The 23,935-nt window shown below is 39.3% G+C and overlaps 1 protein-coding gene across 11 annotated transcripts in view; it reads right to left on the reverse strand.

Moving 5' to 3' along the window:
• The window catches only part of FHOD3 (formin homology 2 domain containing 3), a 590,681-nt gene that overhangs the window by 15,800 nt on the left and 550,946 nt on the right, over nt 1-23,935 (reverse strand). For 8 of the 11 annotated variants that reach the window (XM_075921655.1, XM_025187260.2, XM_075921653.1 and 5 more), the window contains 4 exons: nt 22,996-23,188; nt 17,921-17,944; nt 11,529-11,700; nt 8,558-8,719 (listed from right to left, as the gene is read on the reverse strand). In XM_075921655.1, the coding sequence (XP_075777770.1) occupies nt 8,558-8,719; nt 11,529-11,700; nt 17,921-17,944; nt 22,996-23,188 (551 nt within the window). The remainder of the gene's footprint in view (nt 1-8,557; nt 8,720-11,528; nt 11,701-17,920; nt 17,945-22,995; nt 23,189-23,935) is intronic. The other 3 variants (XM_075921652.1, XM_006128123.4, XM_006128121.4) reach the window with 1 other exon arrangement.

Here is a 23,935-nt window from a genome sequence, read left to right on the forward strand (position 1 = left end):
TGGGTATGTGAACATCTATATATTGTTCAATACCCTCTCCTGCCTTCTCGCCACGAGTTGAAATAAACAAGCACAAATGCCAGACAGTACAGAACAAACAGATGCCATGGCATCAGTGTGCACCAATGAAGCATCTGATATAAAAGATGAGGACATGACAGTTCAGACTGGACTGATTAAACCTGAAGTAAGCATTTTAAAATAGGACTGCTTATTTAGTCAATGACAATGTTGTTTCACCTAGAAAGCTTGCAGTTATGGAGAACAACCTAAAGAATAAGCTATTAATGTCAGGGAAGAAGCTAAGTACACTGAAATGATACTGTGGATGTGGGTTGTTCTGGAACTCTTGCTGGAAACTAAATGCAGCTACCCTCACAAGTAATATAGGTTTACTGGTCTTCTAGACTAAGTTGTCACAAAAATTCTGCTTTTGAGGGAAAACTGCTTCCAGTGGATTGTGTTGGACTGTAATCCTTTCATTTCTTAGGTCTTGGGACTAGGAGAATGTTCTTGAACAAAACATCAAATCCAACCTCCACATAGACTGGGCATCTATGTGGCTAGAATATCCAGAGCAATCATCATAATGATGCTAATATTTCTGGTAGTGATAGAATCATAGAATACAAGAACTAGAAGGGACCTTGAGAGATAATCAAGTCCAGTGTCCTGCCGTCCCGGCAAGGCCATCCCTGATAGATGTCTGTCTAACCTGCTCTTAAATATCTCCAGAGATGGGGATTCCACAACTTCTCTAGGCAATTTATTACAGTGTTTAACCACCCTGACAATTTGGAAGTTTTTCCTAATGTCCAACCTAAACTTCACTTGCTGCAGTTTAAGCCCATTGCTTCTTGTCCTATCCTAAGAGGCCAAGGAGAACAATTTGTCTCCCTCCTTCTTGTACCACCCTTTTAGATGCTTGAAAACCATTATTGTGTCCCCTCTCAGTCTTCTCCTTTCTAAACTAAACAAGCCCAATTCTTTCAGTTTTCCCTCATAGCTCAAGGTCAAGTTTTTTAGACCTTTATTCATATTTGTTGCCCTTCTCTGAACTTTCTCCAATTTCTCCACATCTTTCTTGAAATGTGGTGACCAGAACTGGACACAATACTCCAACTGAGGCCTAATCAGCACAGAATAGAGTAGAAGAATGACTTCTTGTGTCTTGCTCACAACACTCCTGCTAATGCATCCCAGAATCACTCTTTTTGCAACAGTGTCATACTGTTGACTCATATTTAGCTTGTGGTCCACTATAACCCCTAGATCCCTTTCTGCAGTACTCCTTTCTAAACAGTCGCTTCTCATTCTGTTAGTGTGAAACTGATTGTTCCTTCCTAAGTGGAGGGAACACTTTGCATTTGTCTGTATTAAACTTCATTCTATTTATATCAGACCATTTCAATTTATCCAGATCATTTTGAATTATGACCCTATCCTCCAGAGCAATTGCAACCTCTTCTAGATTGATATAATCTGCAAACTTAATAAGCGTACTTTTTATACCAATATCTAAATTGTTGATGAAGATATTGAACAGAACCGTTCCCAAAACAGACCCCCGGAGAACCTCACTTGTTATGCCCTTCCAGCATGATTGTGAACCATTCATAACTACTCTCTGAGATCAGTTATCCAGCAAATTATGCACCTATATTATAGCCCCATCTAAGTTGTATTTGCTTGGTTTATTGATAAGAAGATCATGCAAGACCATATCAAATGCCTTACTAACTTCTAGGTATACCATGCCCACTGCTTCTCCCTTATCCACAAGACTTGCAATGCTATCCAATCACATGCTTAAAACTAACTATTAGAGATCAGTATGAGACTTAATATGAGGAGCAGATTACCCCACATCTGCATAATGTACAGTTTATCCATCCTCCTCTAAAGCATTTGGTACTGGGCATTGTCAGAGTCAAGCTGCAGGGCTAAATGGATATCACAATAGCAAGTCCAGAGTTTCTGTCCTCTAATCCGACCTGCTGCATGTTGCAGGCACATTATACCCAGTAATTACTACAATGATCCCAACAGAATCTGGGCAAACCAGAGCATGTTTTTGCAAAGGCCTCAAAAACCTGCTACTCATTTGATAAACAGTCTGTATTACGAACTGAATTCATTCCCATCTTCTGCTAGTTTATATTCCATTCTGTTAAACTTGAATTAACTTGATGTTGAACCTGTGCAAGTATTAGGTTAAGCAACTTTTGCTAAGACAAATAGCATGTGATAATGGATAATGTCTATTAAATACTTACTGCAATTGTACTTAATTGCTGCTAAGTGTCCAATCAAGAGTAACTTGATTGGTTAGTTTGTTCTTCCATCTCCCAGCCCCTTTTTTTCTTTTCAGAACCCAGCAATTGTAGACTTAGTTGTAAATTATAAGCAAAATTGCTTGGGATTTTGGTGTTTATATAGTCTTTTTTTATTGAAAGACATAAAAATGCATAATTTCGATTAATTCCTGCATTCAGTCAGGCCATAAATATCTGGACAACCGGCTCTTTTATAGTATTTTGGCACTTTTGTATCTGGTCCTGGCCAGAAAAAATAAGCACTCAGACATGAACTTGAAACATCAAGAAAAAGAAAAAAAAGCTGTCCTGTGGTTCAATATTTGGGCAAGGCACCTGTCGGAGTTTGCTGTGAAACTTCTCCGAAGATGTGTGTCAGAACCCGTCCTGGGTTGCTTCGTAGAATTCACAAAGAATTCCCTCCTTGGCTGGTTTAATCTATTGATATTTAAATCCAGTGCCTTTTTGGTAAGAAAAAAAATGCCGGTACTCTAGGCTCAAAGTTGTTGAGCATAAAAAAAAAAAAAAAAAAAAAAGCGGTCGCAGCCCCTTTAAGAGCCGCATGTCCTGTGCATGCTTCCAAGCTGCCCCAGGAAACAGGTACCGGTATGCCAGAGGGGAATCCCATTCAATTCAAGTAAGATAGGAAAAAAGGTGGCGGTACTCCATCCCGGGGCGTACCATCACAAAAAAAGCACTGTTTAGATCTGCATTTCCATATACCTTTATGTACATGTTGGAATTAGTGTCTGTAGGTGTCTATAGCTGGGCAGACAGGCCCAAAGCATGTTTATAAAATCGGAGCTTGATTTTGATATATTTACTCATGTGGAGTAGTGCTTTACTCCTTGAATAGTCACACATATTTCAATGGGACTACTCAAGAGCAAGGAGTTACTCCAACATGAATAGAAGAATTGTAGTCTAAAGCCTTTAGTAAATGATTTCATGTACAGCAAACAGCTGCCTGTTTATTGAGCATTCATCATTGAATCGCTGAAGTAAACAAACATCAAAAGAAGAACTATTAAGGTGCCTTTTCATACTGGCTAAGACTCCTGGCTACCTCCAGTACTACTGTATGTATCCAGGGTCCTCCTCTTCGTCTCTTCCATCATTGAGTTGCTCCTATTTCTTAAATAAAAGTTCTAATTTTATCAATTTTTACCACTAGTTTCAATGTGCAAAGCAGGAATAAAAATGCAACTTTTCTCTAACATTTGATGCAGTCAAGTTTATATTCCTCATGGGGTGAGTACCCAATTTCTGCTGGAATAATCAAATGCGTACCTTCCCTCTTCATTCTCTTTCTTTACAGTTTGATGTCAGTCTCCCTGTCCACCTTATGCTTCAGACTTCAAACTTTAAAGCTTGTCTATCTGACCAAAAAGAAATTGGTCTAATAAAAGATATTAACATCTTATGCTTGTCTTTCATCTAATTCTTTCTCTACCAAAATACCTTCATTCCTACCTCTAGTTTTCTCAGATCTCTCAGATCATTGTGCAACTTTTATTTTTTACTCCTTACAATCCAGTGCTCCATAACAGTTTTCTACAAATTACTAAAACTAAATCATTTCTGCTTCTTAATAACTGGACTGTGTCCACTGGAATTCAATGATTCTTAAAACATTCCCATTTCTATTTACCGTCATATTCATTGTTTGTTTAGGTATTATTTCGGAAGTTCATCCCAACATTAGGGGAGAACCAGACAATCATATTATCTTCTGTTTTCCTGCTAGTTTGGATAGCTCTAAATAATGTTATAAAAACACAGAAAACAGCTGTCAATGTATGACAACAGAAATAGCACATGTCCATTCTCTCCATTTTTATTTAATGGCTGTGAAATATGCTGAATTGAGAACCCTAGAGACTGGAGTTTTCATTTACATGCAGAACATACATATCGGAGGAAGGAACGGGGAAAGCTTCCCATCGCAATTTGCCTCAACCCTGATTTGGTGGGGGGCATCTCTAGGGATGGTAAGTCAGACATGAGACCTGGTAATTCAGTTTCTGTGGTTCATTAAATCCTTGGGATTTCTGTTAAGACTTCCAATGAGAGTGTCAGAGTTTGAGGTTGTTTTCTTACATGTTCTCCAGTCCAAAGCATATGTCATATAGGCCACTGAACAATCATCATGTGGTAATGACTTTGAGTTGTCACTGAACTTGTGCAAATCCTCTAATCATTGGGTTGGGGCTACCTCAGAAACAGTCTCTCTCACCATGTATTCACACTCAGAACACAGTCCTTATACATTTACAATATATTTCAGCAGAGGGGTCAATTTTTCTTAGTGTATTGCCCATTGTCTCCATTTCTCAGTAAGTTCCTTCTTATTTGCTTTCAATGTTCTTTACATCAGCAGGCCCAGCCAAAGAGTTTGCGGGGCCTAAGGCAGTGAGTGAGCGGACAGGTGGACAGCACTGGGCCCTGAGCCGCATGGCTGTGCGGTCAGCGCAGCAAGTGAACAGCTGGGTGGGTGGGGCCGGGAGCTGGGCAGGGCGGGGCCCTGAATGTGCGGGGCTCAAGACAACTGCCCTTGCTCGCCTTGCCCAGAGGCTGGGCCTGTACATCAGATTCACATTTATCAATAACCCTCAATAGCTTCAGAGTTTGTAGAGCAAAGACAGGAGTTGCTATTCATTTATCTCCGATGGAATCTTCACAGCTGTATCCCTTCTCGTAAGTTATGGCTTCTTTGATTGCTCTGAGTTTACCACACTACCCAACAATTTATCTCATTCCACTTTGTGGTAGAAGTAATTCAACAAATGTCAAAATATATTAGTTTCCCAGTAGATTTATCTAATGTCTAAGAAGTCGCTTCTTCCATAACTCCATTTCAATTTCTCCCTTGATTCCAAAAGACTGAGTTACTAATTTTTCATCTCTATTTTCTTTATCCTCTCATCTTGTCTGTGAAAAGCATGACAGTCACACAAAATGTTTGTGTTTCTAGCAGAATTGGAAACCCAAGGGAGTTCTGCATAATTGTCTTGCAAACTCCTCAGTCCAGGTTCACTGAAAACTTTGCTACTCTTTAAATTAATCGGAGCAGTTTTCTCATTCTGCATTACAACCCTGACAAATGGCTGCAGTACAAGCTATGATGGTAGCTGGTACTTTCACTTTGGCATTTTGAGTTAGATTGAACATCAAACATACACCCTCCTAGCTTTCACTGTGAGTGTGTGTGTAAGGGTGGGTACTGTCAACCCTCATAGGTCAGAACAGCCAACTATTGTTGTCTTTTGCTCTTTATGCAACAAAGGCACCTGATCCTTCAGTGCTAAACCACCTAAAGCTGTAATTTCCAATAGAAAGTTATGCAGATCCGTACCACTTTCACCGAGTCTTGACTGTTCAGAGTAGCCTTTCACATTCTCTTATCTTAAATTCTGTATTAATATTGATGTGGTCCTACTTAGTTCTTTGGGGAGAAAATGCAGATGTCTTGTTATCTGTTCAGCTCCATGGTTTTTCAAGCCAAACCCTTTTTATTCATTAATGATCCAGGTAAATCACAACCACTGAAGTAGTTCAGTTCCAGACATTCTTCAATCTGAAGTGCCTTACCCTAAACTACCAAACTTTACATTTATTTTGAAATCGTCTTTTAGTCAACTTAAAAGGGAAGCCGAGACCTTGAAGACAAAACAAGTGAGAGAGCTGGAATCTATCTGGAAAAAATACAATGGAAATCAGTCCCAGCCTAAACATTTACCGAGTCCTTAATCCCTGTTAATGTTTTCACTAAACACAAATGAAAACCAGCCCTATGGAAAATATAGAGTATTTTCATTATTATCCTTTTTGCTGTAGCAAGTGTTTCTCTGGAAGAAAGGTGCCTGGCAAAGGCATTGAACATATGGCTTTTGTGTGTGTGTGGGGAAAGGATTGCAAACAGAGGAAATAGTTTAGCATGAGGTAAGCCACAAAAATATGCAAACATACAGGGAATCTGTTTGATATGCATGAGTCACCTACAGCAATCAGCACATATGGAGAACACACACAAGTGCATGTGGGGCAGCAGGTGGTGGCAGTGATATACTCTGTGACAGAAAGTAAGAGAAACAATCCAGTGTCAGTTCATTTTCTTTGCTGGAAGGCTTGCTCATTGAACCAGAATGTCTATTTCATTTTTAATTTCTCGGAGGAAATCGCTGCATGCAAATATCCCTCTTTTGGCACTTCGGGAGGAGTGAATGTGCTAGTGAGCTTTCTGCATACGCTAGCTAATAAAAGTCAAGTGCGATTGCACAGAATGCTTTCGATCACCGACAATGTTAACTTAGCTAGAATAATGCCACCAAAAGTTGGCTTGTGGTGATCTTTCACTCACTGTTGTTGTCTCTTCTTTGTTCTAACTTCCTGGAGATGCTAAAAATGGATGGAGAGGTGGTCACACAGTCGCATATAGTGATTATGATTAAAATATTAATTTCTACCCTCTTCTGGTATTCACCTTCCCCACAGTACTTGCAACATTCTCTATGGGAAATGGGAAATGTTACAAAAACTTCTGCAACTTAAACTACTGCATTCCATAAACATCAAGGCCAAGCATGAGTGACTATTACAGCTCTATGCCATGGGCAGGGGGTTGCATTACAACAGGATTTTCTTTAATTCCCAACATAAATTAAACCAGTTTTGAAGCTGCTTTGCAGACACATTGCACTACAATACATAGATTTTACTTCTGAGTTTGCAAAAGGACGTTGTAACAATAATTTAAAAAAAGAAAAGACAAACACTTGTCAGGGATGGCCTAGATGGTGTTTGGCCCTGTAGGGTACTGGACCTGATGACCTCTCAAAGTCCCTTCTTTTCTTATGATACTATGTTTACATTTGTGAAATAAGACATTTGACAGTGGCTTTTTATACTTCAGACACAATGCCATTTGTTTTGTAGAAAGAAGTCAAATCTGACAGGGTATATCTTGTATTTTGTATATACATATACAAATACATTATTTTTTAATTAATCACAATGCCTGAATGCAAGTTAATTTAGTTTCCATGTAAGTTCTTTAACTGATTGCAGTATCCTTTTGAGGTGTATTGTGATCACAAAAAACATTAAAGCACTCCTTTTATTATTAAAGACTTGTTCATTTCTCTAGTATAGAGACACCCATTGCCTAAAGTAGTAACTTTCCAGTATGAAATGGTTACTAACCTCTTCGTAACTGTTCTCTGAGATATGCTGCTCATGTCCATTCCCACATAGGTGTGTGTGTGCTGAATGCACTGTTGCTGAAAAGTTTTTCCCTCAGTATTAGCCATCAAGTCATCTCGTGTACACTTTGGAGTCATTCTGGTTGTATGTAGGAGCCTGCTGACTTAAGATCCCCTCAGATTATTTTGTTGGCAACTCTGACAGAGGCGGAGGAAGGCTTATTTAAGAATGGACATAAGCAACACATCTCAAAGAACAGCTGCTATGGAAAGGTTAGTAGTGTTTTCTTCCTCAAGTGCTTGCTTAAGTCCATTCCCATCTAGTGATTCCCAAGCAAATGTTGGAGATGGTTTCAGAGTTCAACAAGTGGACTGTATGGAAAGAAGGAACTGAAATGGTGCTAGGTTGGCAGACTTCTATATTGAGTGCCATGAAGAGCTACATAGAGCTCTGGAACTTACCTGACAGATACTACTCAAAGAAAAACCTTCTGGTGACTGTGCATGAGGTGAACACACACCTATACTGGAATGGACATGAGCAAACACTTGAAGAAGAAGAATGGGCTTTGATGTCCAATACCTAATTTTACCAAATATGCAGCTAAATTGTCTACATTTTGGAAGCCAGCTTTAAGATGTGGAGCGTTTCTTCATCTAATATTAATTCTGATTTCCACAGAGTACTTTTACCATTAAGTTGTATGCTGTTTGCCAGAGCAAAATATCTAACTCTGAACTTTCCAACTACCAAGTAAATTTTAAATCATGCTAATAGTTTATCACTTACATGAACATTTTAAATTGAAACATTTTGGGATAGATCCTCACTTGTGCAGACTTCAGTGAAATCTCTGATGTTAGGTTGATTTACATAAGCTATTGAATTGACCCTGCATTTTATTTACAGACAGACAGACAGACAGACAGACAGACAGACACACACACACACACACACACACACACAGATGTGCATATGAAAAGAGTGGATGGACAGACAGTTTTCCTCTCCTTGGCTACAAGTTTATCAGCAGTACTCACATGACTTCCTGTTTGCTCGTGACCGCTTCCTCTCTCTAGGCACCGCTCGCTGACTTGGCACTTGGGTGGCTGACTTTACAATGCGATCCATGATCTCATCAGCTGCATCATCTGTAGCATTAGGTGAATCATCACCAGCAGCATTCCATGAACTGATTCGGCCTGGAAAGAATTGGATTTTTAGTAAAAGAGTCCCCTCCCCACATCACATATATTTGTAGTTGGACCACTGCAGAATGACAACAGGAAGCTCAATGACAGCTGCTTTAAAGCTGTCAGGGTGACAACCTCTACGTTTTGTTGAAAATAGTAGATAATACCCCAGCTACTCTGCAGCATCAGAGGAGAGTGTGAACTATAAGGGAGTTCTGCACTGGCCTTAAACTCATGGCTCTGCTCTAGCCTATGCAGCTGGCAATAGTCACCCAGGGACAGTCCACCGATTGGGGACTGCTGGAATGCAGGATGCTCTCTTCACATCCCCTTTTACTCCCTACATTGGAGCCACAGTGGGTAGCACCGAAGCTGACTCTCCCACATCTGCTTCCAGGCTTGTGGCACAAAGGGGATATGGTTGAGGAAAGAACCTGTTTTTAGCCCTTTGAAAGGAAGAAATCACTTTTTCACCACACGGTTGGATAGATCCTGGCACAACTGCATGCACTCTGTTACAAGCAGAAAAGCAAAAGTACTTGCCAAAATGCTATGACTGAAAAGCTATATAAGCAATTTTGGTCGAAACCTCACGCATGTACATCCTTCTTCCCCACCCCCCGCATCTCCAGAGAGCCATGTCTCTGAACCAAAAGATCTGTGACATTATGGCCCTCCCTGCTGCAGAGAGGTCGCCATCAGGCCCATCTTTTGGTTTCTCCATTAGACATTATTATTTGCTTTTTTAAAAAATAATTGGAAGGTTAGTCAGTTGGAAGAATAATGACAATGAGCTTTCCAAAGGAGCTGGCTCAGTAAACAGCCAGCTTAAAGAAACATCAGTGATGGGACCGTCCTTCGGCACTTCACTGTTGACAGTAAAGAACAGTCTTGAGCAGCAGTATGTCCTGCTGCTTTTTTTCCTGGCTCCCGTCAACAGCACTTCTATTACGACAGGGCTCCTAAAAGGCTTCTGTCTGGCTCGGTTGACAGCTGCCTCTGTTATTCTTTAAGCCGACAGGAACTGAATCTTATTACAGGACACACTCCTCACTAGCACTTAATGAATTACGTCCACTGTTTAGCTTGCTGCAGAGCAGTGTGAGTTGTTTACTTCTTTGTATCTTAGCTACTCAGATGCTTTTCAAATGGGGAGCTTTTGGAGCCAGGCATCAAAGCTTTAATCAAATACCCAGAAAATGTTTTACTAGAAGAGCATAGTGGTACCAAAAGGAATCAGTAACTGATAAGATGTGCATACATGAGGGAAAAGAATACCATGAAGAACAAGACTTATTACCAAGATTTAATACTTTAAATTTTAGTATATGCCCTGGACCCCAGAACCATATTCTGGCCTTCAATTGAGAAACCACAGCTGTAAAAAAAATCGTGAAAGGAAAATGAGCTTATGAGCCCATTCTCCGTGCTGTGATTCAGCAACAAGAAAGAGGTTTGCTTGCTATACTTCTTATGAGTAGATATCCCAGAGGATATTTCATTGCCAAAGATGGGTGTACTACTGCACTCCTTTGTCAGATGACTGGGTCTGCACATCGCAGATCGGGACAACATTTGATTTCCCAGGATTTAATTTTCAGAACCGAACAGTGCTGACACTTGACAACTGTTGGCTTCAAATGAAGAAGAAATATCCGCTAGAGTTGCAAACACATCCACAGCTGCCTATGGAAGGTAGATGACCTGCCACCAATAAGCTCTCTCTTTACCAGCTGGTATCACAGGCCCTAATATGGCACTAAGTGACATGAATGTGTACATTCATAGACTCATAGAACGCTAAAACTGGAAGGGACCTTGAGAGGTCATTGAGTCTAGTCCCCTGCCCTTCATCTGGTACTGATTCAAGCCTGGGGAGTATTATGTTTTACCCATGGACTACTAGTGCTTCACTGTGAAATGGTTTCATGTGACTGGTCTGACTGATTTTTCATCTACAATTTCATTTTTTTTTACAACTGGTTTTACAAAAACAACACTGAGCTCGTATATATGGTGTAGACTCGGGTGTCCACTACAGTTCTATGCAGTAGGATAAATCAAATAGCAGGGAAATCTGCATACATTTATAATCTCTTTTTCTCCCTTCAACAACTTTGTGGATTCCCCCTCTTCTTTCCCTACCATTTCCCATGAGCTTCAAGCCCTTTAAGCAACAGTTTGTGGCCTCATGTGTAGGGTCACAATATTTGAACTTTCAAAAAAGAAGACTGCCTCCCCCCCGAGAGGGAGTGTATCTGTATCAGTATCTATCAACTCACGTTGTATTAATGTGTAACATATAACATGAGTTGGTAGATACTGATACAGATACGCTCCCTCTTAGGGGTATCCTCTTTTGTGAAAGTTCAAATATGGTAACCCTACAAGTCATGTGGCTATTTTCAATTTGCTTTTATTAGAAAAAATTATGCAGATTTCCACTATATTTCATAATAAAAAGTGACCACGGGAATAGAGACTGTGGCTTAAAGGGGATGGTTTAAAGGGGAGCCAGGGTCATGTGGGATGGAAGGTGAGGGGAGGAGAGGTCACTTTTAAATGGTCCTTATTCCTTATTGCAACTCTCACTGTCCAAGTTATAGACTACCTGCCTGATCTTAGGCAAACCACTCAAAATGTCCATGACCCATTTGTAAAACGAGTGTGGAGTAACAAACACTGCTTTTTTTCTTTTGACTCTTTAGACCGCCAGCACCCCACTATGGCGGCATGACCTTAATATCTTCCTGTAACACACACAATAAATAATGGCAACGCCCAAAGGGAGTTGAGAAAATAAATATTCAGCATTTACCTCTGCTGGCTCTGCTTCGAGTGCGAACTCCTAGCACAGTGGGGCTTTCCCCACTGATGGAGGAAGTTTTCAACACGGCCTTCATGTTCTCATGCTCTGCTGCATCTTCAGCATACTGCAGACCCTGTGGCTGGCTCTGAGACGGAGTGGAGTTGCTGGAGAACTTTCCAGACTGCAGAAGGAAAAAGAATTCATTGTTTAATTGACACGATCTTAGTTAGAGAGCCAAGGTGGGTGAGGTAATATCTTTTATTGGACCAACTTATTTTGCTGAGAGAGAAGCTTTTGAGCCTACACAGAGCTCCTCATTAGGTCTAGGAAAGGTACATAGTGTCACAGCTAATTATAAGATGGAACCATGAGTGCCATTTATGGGAATCTGGGGACGCAGTAGCCCCCTCCTCTGAGTTTGAACCCCTGGATTTCATACTTGATGTCTGCTTAAATCCCATGTTCTAGCTCCAAAGACAGTTCTTAAATGCAACAGAGTTTGAGCTGCTTACAGCTTTGCCTTTGGGGCAGGGAATTTGTTACAAAAGAAGGGAGGCAGGGTGATTAAGAATAACAAAAGACTGGGCATTCAAAGAACTGAAGGATTGTTAGACCATCATGAAAACATTTCTGGGTACTCCACTTAAAATATAGGGGGAAAAAGAGTAGAAATGAGTATTTTGCTGCAGGGATCTGCATTTGGACTACTGCTTTTAAACTTCTCAGAAATGTTCTTGAAAAAAGGAGTAAACAGTGACTAATCCAAGTTGACTGTGAAGAGTTTAAACGGGTCTCATAAAACTGAGTGACTGGGCAACACAAGGGCAGATGGAATTCAGTGTTGATAATTGCAAAGTAAGGCACATGGGAAAATACAATCCTAACTATAAATACAAAAAACAATGGGTCTAAAATAGGGGGTCTACCACTCAAGAAAGAGATATTGGAATCCTTGTGGATAGTTTCCTAAAAACATCTGTTCAATATGCACTGGCAGTCTAAAAACTAAAACAGCTAACACAATAATAGGAATAATTAGGAAAGGAATAGATAATAAGACAAAATATCATACTGCCTCTATATAAAGTCACTATATGCCCACATCTTGAATACTGTATGCAGATCTGGTCACCCCATCTAGAAAAAGACATACTGGATTTGGAAAAGGTACAGAAAGGGCAACAGAAATGATCAAGGGAGTAAGGAACAGCTTCCATATCAGGAGATATTAACAAGACTGGGACTTTTTAGCTTTGAAAAGAAATGACTAAAGGGTGAGGAGATATGTCAGAGTTCTAAAAATCAGAAATGATGTAGAAAAATGGAATAAGGAAATGTTATTCATCCCTTCACTAACATAACATAACACAAAAAGCAGACCCAATTAAATTTATAGGCTGCAGATTTAAAACAAACAAAATAGGAGACAGGGGATGGACCATGATGATTGCCTCTTCTGTTTCTTCCTTCTGAATCACCTGGCATTGGCCATTGATGGAAGACAGGACACAAAGCTAGGAGGACCATTGGTCTGACCCAGCCTGGCCATTCTGACGTTCTTATATAGAGCCGAAATGTATCTGCCCCTTGCTGTAACCCACTAGACCCCACTCCTCTTCCAGAGCTGAGATAGAGTCCAGGAGTCCTGACAGGATCTGTCTCTCTCCACAGAGTTAGTAACAATGTAAGAATATGCATGAAAATTTTAAGGCTAATCATTGTCTCTTAAGTGACTTGACACAGATGTCAGAATATGTTCATGTTAGGGCTGAGTGAGTCTAATATTTATTATTTTTTTTCTTTTATATAGGTATTAGATACAGTGCTCCTGTCAACTAGGTGCTAAGTTGTCTGCCAATAAAAGTAGAGTTTTTCACTGCCTAGTATGCCCTGGGTAGAGATGATGTGTAGGGGGGAGGATGGATGGGGTGGTTCCCTCTCCTATTTGAAGGTTGGCTTGTACCGAGAACGCTCAGTAACGCTGCTGAAGCCTCTATCTTCAGTCCACGCCCCTATGTTCTCACTCTTTCCTCTCCCCCCCTCTCATGGTATGAACAGGTTGGCCCTCTTGCCAAAATCTGAAATGGCTGGATGGAACAAATAATATAGCATAAGTTATTAACACACATTTCAAAGGACCACACAAGGTGAAATGGCCCTTTAACACTGCTCCAGTCATAAGGAGGAAGGGCAAAGGTGGTGGAGTGGGGTGCAGGTAGCAGGGAGTTGTTAGTGGGGTTACAGATTATTGTAATAAACCATCAATCCAGCGTCTCTATTCAGTTCATTAATTTTAGTATAGAGCAAAATTATCAATTTAAGCTCCCAGCCTTGTTTTTAAAATTGTTGTGCATGTTTCCTTTGAGGATGAGACCTGACAGGTCAGCTATAGTGCGATCATTTTGTAAAAAGTATTCACCCACTGGTGATAGGGTGTTTTGGTCTTTTATCATTTTCCTGTGAGTTTCTGTGAGTGCATAGCGATTATCTGATTTTACCTAGATATTTGCTATTGGGACATTTAATGCACTGGATGAGGTACACCACATGCTGTGATCAGTGTATGAAGGATCCAGGGACCTTGAAAGGTGTGTTGTGCGGGGTACTTATCAGCGATATGTCTTCAGATTTTGCATCTATTGTTTTGGCAGGTTCTGGGCCTACTTCAAATTGGCATGTCCTGGTGTGGGGAGCTTGCTTCTGATGAGTTTGCAGAGATTGGAAGATCGTTTGAAGGCTAGAAGAAGAGATTCAGGAAAGATTTCCCTCAGGATGGGGTCCTCATGGAATATGGGTTATAGCTGTTTCATGGGCTCCAGTGAAGAGGGGTAGGGGACAACTAGTGGTGTATGGTCAGAGGAGTTCTAATTCTGTATTGAAGGTATTTAGTTTTAAAGACTATAAAACTAATACAGAAACTATGTCATTATGACAATATGACACATCACATAGTAGGCACATAAGCAAAGATCCTTGCCAGGTAGACTCATTTGCAGTACAGGCTGACTCAAAGAATGAGGCAGCAGTCACTTCTCATACCCTGATAGCTGTATGAACAAGGGAGTTAGTTAGTTAATGCCTATTACACCCCCTGGTGTGTAGGGCAGCAACAAAGGTTCTCCATTTTTGTTTGTCTTTGGCCATTTTCTCCAGTGTGTCCCAGTTATAGTTCATTCTCTTCATATCTGCCTCAACAGTACGCCACCATGTTGTCTTGTGCCTCCCACGTTTCCGTCGTCCTTCAGGCATCCGGTGAAATGCTATCTTTACAATGGTGTCTGCCTCCCTTCTCATCATGCCCTATCCATCTCCAGCATCTTCTCATAATGATAGTGGTCATGTCCTCCTGGTGACATCGCTGGAGCAGGTCGTGGCTGGAGATTGTTTTCGGTCAAAAGATGTGAAGTATCTTATGAAGGCTGGTGGTGTGAAAGGATGAGAGCTTGGCATGGTCACACTCTGTCATCTGCCAGGACTCTGAGCCGTATAGTCGTGTTGATATGACACAGCTCTGGTATAGCTTAAGCTTGATGTGGACACTGTGTATCTCTCCATACATTGTTTGAAGTATGTATGGAGTACCAAGGTGCATATACAATCCTCAGAAGTCCTAGGCATAAGTATGGGCTTTCGTCTTCCCATCAGAGCACAGGGTGAGAAACAAAGAAGTGCTGTGTGACCCTGCATAAGAGCTAGCCCTTGAGACTCAAATACCAGAATGATGGGCACACTAGATGAACCAAGTTAGCTAAGTAAGGAGTAATTAAGTTTGTTATGTAGCATCAACTAATACTAACTTGGCAGAGCACAAGTAGTTGCACTGTCCATGAAAGGAGACATTTTTCTGCTGTCTCTAACCTCCCTCTCTACTCCTGCCCCCCCTACATATCTATGGAAATCAGTCAAGCCATTCTAATAGCAACTACATACAGTAAGTTAAAAATACATTAAGAACAACACTGAAAAAATGCTGCCAAGTAATTTTATGGCTGGAGCACAAAAATTGCAGGCGTCTGAAAGAAGAACAAACAAAACCTCAAACAGATTTTGGAACATGCCCTTTACTCACGCAGTCTGTGTATGATTTCCGTATTACCAAGACAACATTAAGAAACAGACTCTAAATTAGTTGCATATACATAATATAAATTAATGAAATAATAGGTTGAGGTTTCAACAGTTACAGGAGAAACCTGCCTGTGAATGAGGCCAGGCAACATACAGCAGGATCAGATGATCTCTAAGAACTTATTCAGACCAAAACATTTTAAGAAAGCAAGATGTTTTCAGAGGATGAACATGTTATATTTCTTTCAGCCTAATGGTGTTAAGGTTAAAATATACCACTTTCTCTCATGGTTCACTGTCAGAAAGAGTATTTTAAGTATGTTTCTACCCTGAAAATGATTTCACAAAAATGGTAATTTGTTACTTAACAGGTCTGACCCAGTGTTGTATTCAGAGCTATATTTGAAAGCACCAGGGACTAAACTATTTGTAAATTTCTCCTCACTCCTGTTAGTACTGCAGACATAACACAGATCTGAGCAAGCGTGTTGAATATTACTCCTCCTTTTGTACTCATTGAGCCTTTATTACTGGTGATGTTGCTTTTAGAAAGAAAGAACCCAGCTTGACTCTCAGGATACTTCTAGACTGCAAGCCTTTTTTGAAAGAGGCTTTTTTGAAAGATACTTTCGAAAAAGCCTCTTTTGAAAAAGAGTGTTTAGACTACAACCAATATTTTCGAAAAAGAAAGCCACTTTTTTGAAAGAGAGCACCTAGGCAATCTGGATGCTCTCTTTTGAAAAAGCACAGTTTGCATTACATAGCGCCATTTTCGAAAGAGCACTTTCAAAAAAAGGCGTTATTTCTTATAAAACAAGGTTTTCTGTGGTCGAAAAAACTGCCGTATTCTTTCAATTTACTTTCAAAAGAACGCGGCAGCAGTCTAGACACAGGGGAAGTTTTTTTTAAAAAGACCACTTTTTTCGAAAAAACCCTGTAGGTTTTTTGTAGAAAAGACCCTCAGAGTCTATGTTGAGTTTGCAGGGCTGGCTGTTAGGAAAACCCCATTGTTTTACCTGAAAACTGAAAATATTTGATCTGGAAATAACTGGGAGAATGATACTATTTAAACAAAATGATTTGTCTGATTAGACCTGTAAATTAACCAAATAATAAAGAAATAATCCTGACAAGGCACTGAGCTAAATATACTAATTTGAGATACGCTGCTGATGGTGCATGCCTAGAGTTTGCTTCATTTGGAGGAAGAAAACACATAAATGCTAGATTTTCACATGTGAAAATAAAGGTTAGAAAAATATTAGTGATAAATTTTACTGCAATGCATGATGGACTTGTTTTAAAAAGATTATTGACAGTAGGCTGAAAAGTTATCAGATACAAAATGTCACACACACACACACACACACAAAAACCCCCAAAGGAGACCATCATCACATAATCATTAGAATGCACATACTAGTCAAATATTTATATACAAATGTTAACTCAATAGCACATATTATTCCATCTAATCAGTTCAAATTGTCATTCTCTTGGTGATCCCTCATGTTCTGCCCCACCAGATACTGAGTTATAATCTTTGGGGAAGCAGAGATACTAGATAAATAGCTTCCTACATATCCTTCATTTTCAAATACTGATGCTTTGGTTACCTGTAAAGACTGTGCAAATGAACTGTCATTATAAAGCACTGGACAATCAGCCAATCAAATTGCTTTGTTAGATGAACTGGATGAGTAAGCTATTTTTGAACAAAGAATGCACTACATAAAAATAGGCTTTTCCACTGGGAATACAGCAGATATATCACCTGGCACACTATTTATTCATTTACTTGATGAGTCAGGTATTAAGAGGATTTTTAAGCAGTTCATAAACTTCTCCATTGTTTAATTCTTTGGGATTCACCACCCATATGTTGCAGCATTTCATTTTGCATCCTTATATATAGACAGATGTTTGAACTGCTCATAAAATAAAGATTTGTGCATATATAGCACAACATTGATTACCCCATTGCCGTGGGACCCTTTATCCAAAATGTAGTGGTTTCCCCCCTAACACTCAGATTATTGAGGGTTAGAATAGTTAAGGGAACTGTCAACTTAATTACTAGATTTTGGGAACAAGAGAAAGGAAGATTTAGATAATTAAGGCCTCAGGATTTATAGGAGAGCACTTAAGCTCATAGGAAAAGCTACTTTATAGCTAAAGTCTTGTGACAGTCAAAAAGCCATGAGAATTAAAAGTCATAGTGCACAGTTCCAGCTGAGCTAATGGACTTGAGCATTCCATGCTATTTGTGTTAGAATTAGATCTCACAGCACACAGGGATTGTAAAAACAACATGCTCTTTCAAAGAACCATACCTCTACATCCTCCTCTTCATCAGTCTACCAGAGGAAACAAAGGATAGAACAGAGAAGGACAAAGAGTAATGTTTAGCAAGTACAGTGTGGTCAAAGCATGATATTGTTTAAGAAACAACAAGATGACCTGTAAATAAAGGCAGATAAGGACTTCATATGGGAACCAACTTGCTGCTTACTTTTATTAAAGCAAATATTAATGGATGCTGTTATCATCTGCAGAAATAGCATTTTATTTACTCATCTAAAACCACCAGCCTATTAATCATCCAACCCCTCTCTGCTAGACTAAGCCACCCTTTCTTTCACCTTGCAGGTTAAAAATAGGTGTACCCTACAATCCAAATCTTCTTTGAATTCTACCCCAGATATTGGGGTTAATTGATATTTTGCTCCTGACACTGGCTACTCAGATATTCCAGATCTTCTATTCCCACATAAGTAGTGTTCCCCAATTTTTTAGTTTTATGTTAACCCATAATACCCGTAAGCCAAATGGCACTCGTGAACATTTATGATAAAAAGCTTTATTTATGAATGAATTAGGATGTAACTCGAAATGGGAGAAAATGATGAAACCAAACACAAAAGAATATCATAAAACTTAACAAAACACTCAAGCAAGAGTTGACTTTAAAGAGGTTAAAATAAAATACACGTTTAAAGTTCTTTGATGGACCCTTAATCCCTGAGACAAGGCACTGGAAATCATAGAAACAAATTAACCCTTCACCATCTAGATTGTTCACTCCCTGGACTCCAGACATTTCAAACCCAGCATACCCCTGTAATTAGGCTATACAAACCATAGTTTATGTATCCTGAAGCCACAGTATATGAATTTTAAGATTGCCTCAAATTTGTGGACTTCAGGCCCAATGACCAATGTATCAAGAGTTTAACCTGCCAGATTTCAGGGATGTTTTTCCTATACCCCTGTGAGTCACAGTGCCTGTGCAGGCTGTTCCTTCCAAGATCCCTTGACAGGCCTATACCTCCACTTTTCCTTAGGATGGGTCCTGCCATTTAACCAGTCTCTGACTGACTCTCCAGATTACATCCCTCCGGTTGCCAGCCAGGATATCTAGCAGACTCAATGGACTGGGGGCCTGCAGGAATTTTTCTTTGGGAGCCTTTACCTGGCATTCCTCTCAAGCCCCTTAGTAGACCTGACTTAGTCTTGGAGTCCTCCTTCTCTTCAGTGACAACCTGTAACCTGTTTGCTATAAACACTGATTCTCACTCAGTCTAGGTGTCTCCTTGCATCTTCTCACCCAAACTCTCTGTGCAGTCTCTCTCAGCTCACCTGACCCCGCTCTCTTTTCTAGGTCCAGTGTCCTTTAATGTTTAGTGTCCTCCGATGAAGGGTATGCCTATGCTATGCAACTTTTAGCAACAAAGCTGTATTGACATAGTCAGCGCATACAAATGCTTTCTGTTGGCATTTCTGCCAACAAAATACTTCCACTCCCAACAAGCAGGTTTCAGTTTGTTGGCAGGAGCAAAGCAGCATTCACACATGCACGTGTTGTGACAAAACCGTGTTGTTTGTAGGAGGTGGGGAGGGTTAGGGTTAAGAATGCCAAAAGATTTGTCGAGCAAATGTAAATGTAGATATAGCCTTAGTGTTGGGAAGTCACACAGGAGACATTCCCCTTTTAGCAGCTTCCCATTGTTCCCTCTAGGACTCTTAATTACGTTAGTGTTTTTGGCCTTCCTTGTTTGGTCCTTTTAACTACCTCTTCCAGTTAGCTGCACTGAAAGTAACCCATCACACAAACACACCGCCCTCCATTCATGAAAAATAACACAGATATTCCCCAGTTGTCCACACCTATCTCATATGAAGTATTCTCAGGTGGCAGTATAGGAAGGCATTAATTTTATCAATATCTATTAAAGTAGAAATTTTGAATTTCTAAGTTTTTGGATATTGTATTTTTAAAAAATACACTGTTCCATTAATTCACCACCTCATGCAAGTTATTAATACATATTTTCTTATCTTCAGCTCAGTACTGATTTTTTTTCTGGGATTGGGGAACAAAATGTATCAAACATTCATAATTAAATCTGAAAGCCTCATTTTTTGGCTCTCCTCTAGTTTTCGGCACATTCTACATGACAAGATTAGCTGCAAGAGAGTGCTGAGAAGCACATTAACATTACTTTTTAAGGGCACATTTGGTTCAGAGAGTGAATTGTTTGTTTTCCTTTGGGTGTAGTGGCACTGAAATGCAGCCAGACATTTTGCAGTGGGCCTCACCAGGTATATTTGTTTTTTTATTCACACTATGGTAAGTTTTTTTTTCCCCTGGCAATCCCAGGGGAAACAAATTCCTCTGAAAAACGGTTATGCAAAGCTAATGTGAACCTTGGAAACCAAGAGAATATTTGTTTATTAATCTAGCCACAAAATGATGAGAAAATAATTGGAAGGAAGAAAATGAAGCAAAAGCACAAAGTAATCTGCGAGAGGCACTCGAGGAAAAGAAAAGGAGCAGAGAACAATGCTAAGTGCATTTTCCATAGTCAGAAAGCAATCTAGGCTGTGTGCGCAGTTTATTTATTATACCAGTGTTAGATTGTGACAGCAGGAGCATTCCAGGTTCTAGAAGACAACTTCCTTCTTGCGCCCCCATTTGCTCCAGGGAGAAGTATCTTGCTGATGGCTTATTGTCAGCCACTGACTACTATTCCTGGCCTACTATGCTTGTTCAGTTCCAGTCATGTGTACCGAGAGGGACAGAGTCAAAGTTCTGTCCATTCCTCTCCCACCTGCTCTGGATGGAAGGAGTAAGCAGTCTGTATAACACCCATTATCCCTATATACTCATACCAAATCTCTTTCCCTATGTAGAAACACATTGTGGGCCAGAGTGCAACCCTATAGTTACTAAGGATAAGAGTTAAAGTAGTAAGTAAATTGCCTAGTTAGATCAAGGATTAATTAGATGGGAATTTTCCTTCTATTCTTTCTTCTTTCTTTAATGGTCAAATATATGGAGAAATGTTTTTGAATTAGGAAAATGTTAAGAAAATTACCATAACCAAAAGTACTGGAGGAATGCAGCTAGGCTGAACAGCACCCCTAGCTTTCTTTGTGCATGAGCTCTAGCTTATATAGCTCAAAGGATCTCCAATTCAAATCCCAGGGATTCAACTTTTGTATCAACTTCACAGGCTGTAGCACAATTTCAGGAGACCTTTTAAAAATCACTCTAGGATTCATATGTGTGAGGATTTTTCCATATTTAAATATTATTTCTATTAAATAGAATTTTTAGAATGGAAATTCTAAAGCACTATACAAAAGAGCTGTATAATTCTGGGGGGATGGGTACTTTTATCTACTACTCAATGTTATTAAAAATAATTGAAAAGCTCAAAGGTATAACAACATTTCCTTCCCATCTTTCCTACTTATTCTTCAGTGAAGTGTATCACTTCTGCAAATGAGTGACTGACATCAGTAGCTAAAGGCAGACGTGGGGTTATTTCTACACTAAAATCAAGGATGGGAAGAAGGGTGATTGTAGCATGTGTCATGTCCATGACAGATTTAATCTAGCTAGTGTGGGTATTCATAGCAGCAAAATATGGCTATGGCAGCACAGGCTTCAGCACAGGTTGTTCAAACTAATGTGGGATTCTATATGGGCAGCTAGTTGATGTCTGTATTGCTGCTGTTTCATTGCTACTACTGTAGTATGAGAGCCCGCTAGATTAAAGCCACTTTAAATATGGCTACATATGTTTCAATCTAACTGCAGGGTAGCGATAGCAGTACACTGTGCAGACATAACGCAACCTCCCCATGTACCTATGACAATGCACCATTCTTACAGATACTATTTAGAAAATTAAATATTTAAGTTGGCAATCACTTTGATGAGTATCACTTTTTAACTCCTCCAGAATGTTACAGAGAAATTAGCATGCATTGCAACTATCACACTTCAGTACCTTAACAGTAGCCCTGAAATTTTGCATACCTATCTTAAACCCTCTTCACAGACTCAGAACCTTTCCTTTATTTGGGACTAGTCCAAAAAGGAAAATTTTTTGAGATAATGATGTGGCTCTAACATTCTCTCCCAGACGACAGATTTCCAAAATGTGAAAGGTTATTGCCAGGAAAGATCTACAAATGATTGTGACTCAACGACTTAAATACAATCCCAATATGGGTCTGATGCATTTTTTTTTCCTTACCTAACTTGTCTGAGCCGTTGGCCAAAAAACTGTAATCAGCTTTGGGTTTTTTGTGCCAAAAGCAGGATAGGGGTAGCTTCATATGTGATGAACCACTCATGTTTAATCGAAATTCCAGATTTGGATTTTGAGACAGCTGGAAACTTTTACTAAGTACTGGCACTTATAAAAACTTTAGTTGGACTCAATGAAACAGCATCACAGTTTAAAGGAAGATAAAATAATCAGAGGATCTTTAAAGATTAAGAGAAAGTTCATCTTATTTTTTACCAAAGTAGCCTGAACACAGCCAGAAAAGTTAATCAGATAACAGTTGAAGAGAATCTAAATTTGCGATCTATACTAAAATCTGAAAGAGGCTGCACTTGACTTTCATGTAATATATTTTTTTACCTAATGAGAAAATAAATACTATACATATACAAATGGGAACTTAACATTGCATACCTAGATCGTCACCTAAACATGCAGTCAGTAATTTGATATATGGAATGATTTGGTAGCCTAGCTTTAAGGTTATGTTTTTTTGGCCATATTTTTCAGTAAGGCGCCCTCAATTTTTACTCTATTCTTTGTTGAAAACAGACACTGTGCATGAATTTGTCCACACATCATATGGGAGATTTTGTTTAGGAACCCTTAGTCTTATTTTGTTCAAGTCAGGAAGCTGCTCTGAATCTAGAAGATTAGTAGTCAATGAAAAAGAAAAGCATAATACTGATTTACAAAAGAATACAGAACACATTATTCATAGTGGAGGGAAACCTCAAAGGAAGGTTAATAACATCTAAGGTAAGCATTTACTAAAAAAAGAAAGCTTCACATATATTTGACACAGTGGATTTGATTTTGCCACTTACATCTGTGATCATTTTCCCCCTGGTCTTGTTTCTTTCCCTGTGGTTGGCGCGTTTCTGTTTCTGCTGCAGAACTCGTTCCCTGGTGGTGCGATATTCCAAAGCAAATTCACTTATAATTTTGCAGAACTTATTAATATTGACTTCACGGATTGCGTAAGGAGGATGGCCCATAAATAACAAAAATGCATGGAACCTGAAAAGAAAACAAATTAATTACAGCTTTAAAAATGAAAAAGCCTGGATTTCAGGAAAATAGATTCCAGGTGATCCATTTATTGTCTTATGAGCTCTCTTTTTTTTTTCATGCTGTGAAGTTTTCATGGATGCCTTAAACATCACTGGCATGGTTTATAATTAAAAACATAATGCAAATAAATGGCTAGTCTATGATAAGTTCATCCCAACACATTTTCCCATGCTGATATAAGAGATAAGATGTTTATGGAGCTCCATTCATTTTATTTTACTAATTTGGTATGTGCATGAACAATTTCATTTCAGATATTGAAAAAAAATATTTTGTTTTAATTCCATTTGTTTGTATTAAGCAACTTCAAAGAGGCAGTTAAGAAAGTTGGGGAAAGTCTAGACAAGAAGAATGAAGATTTACAGGCTAGCAGCACAGGAAAAGAAGTATTTCTAGTTCAAAAAAGAAAACCATAAAATGTTGTAACATCCAAATACTTTTAGTCTGGGGCGCTTTGAGTTCACATCTTTATTGTTGATTCAGTTTTATTCACAATGTTTTCTATTATTTGCAGCTTTGCTGCTGCTTCTGTACCACATTATTCACAATAGACTGTTGAATGTATAGATCTTTGTGAATCTATTTATCTATAGTATCCATGCTGATTAGAACACTCATTACAATGAAAATGAAAGATATGATTAAATAAGGTATCTTAGAGAGGCTTAGAATAATAATTACATTATATAATTT

Source organism: Pelodiscus sinensis, chromosome 2, assembly GCF_049634645.1.
Source record: "Pelodiscus sinensis isolate JC-2024 chromosome 2, ASM4963464v1, whole genome shotgun sequence".
Lineage (NCBI taxonomy): Eukaryota > Metazoa > Chordata > Testudines > Trionychidae > Pelodiscus > Pelodiscus sinensis.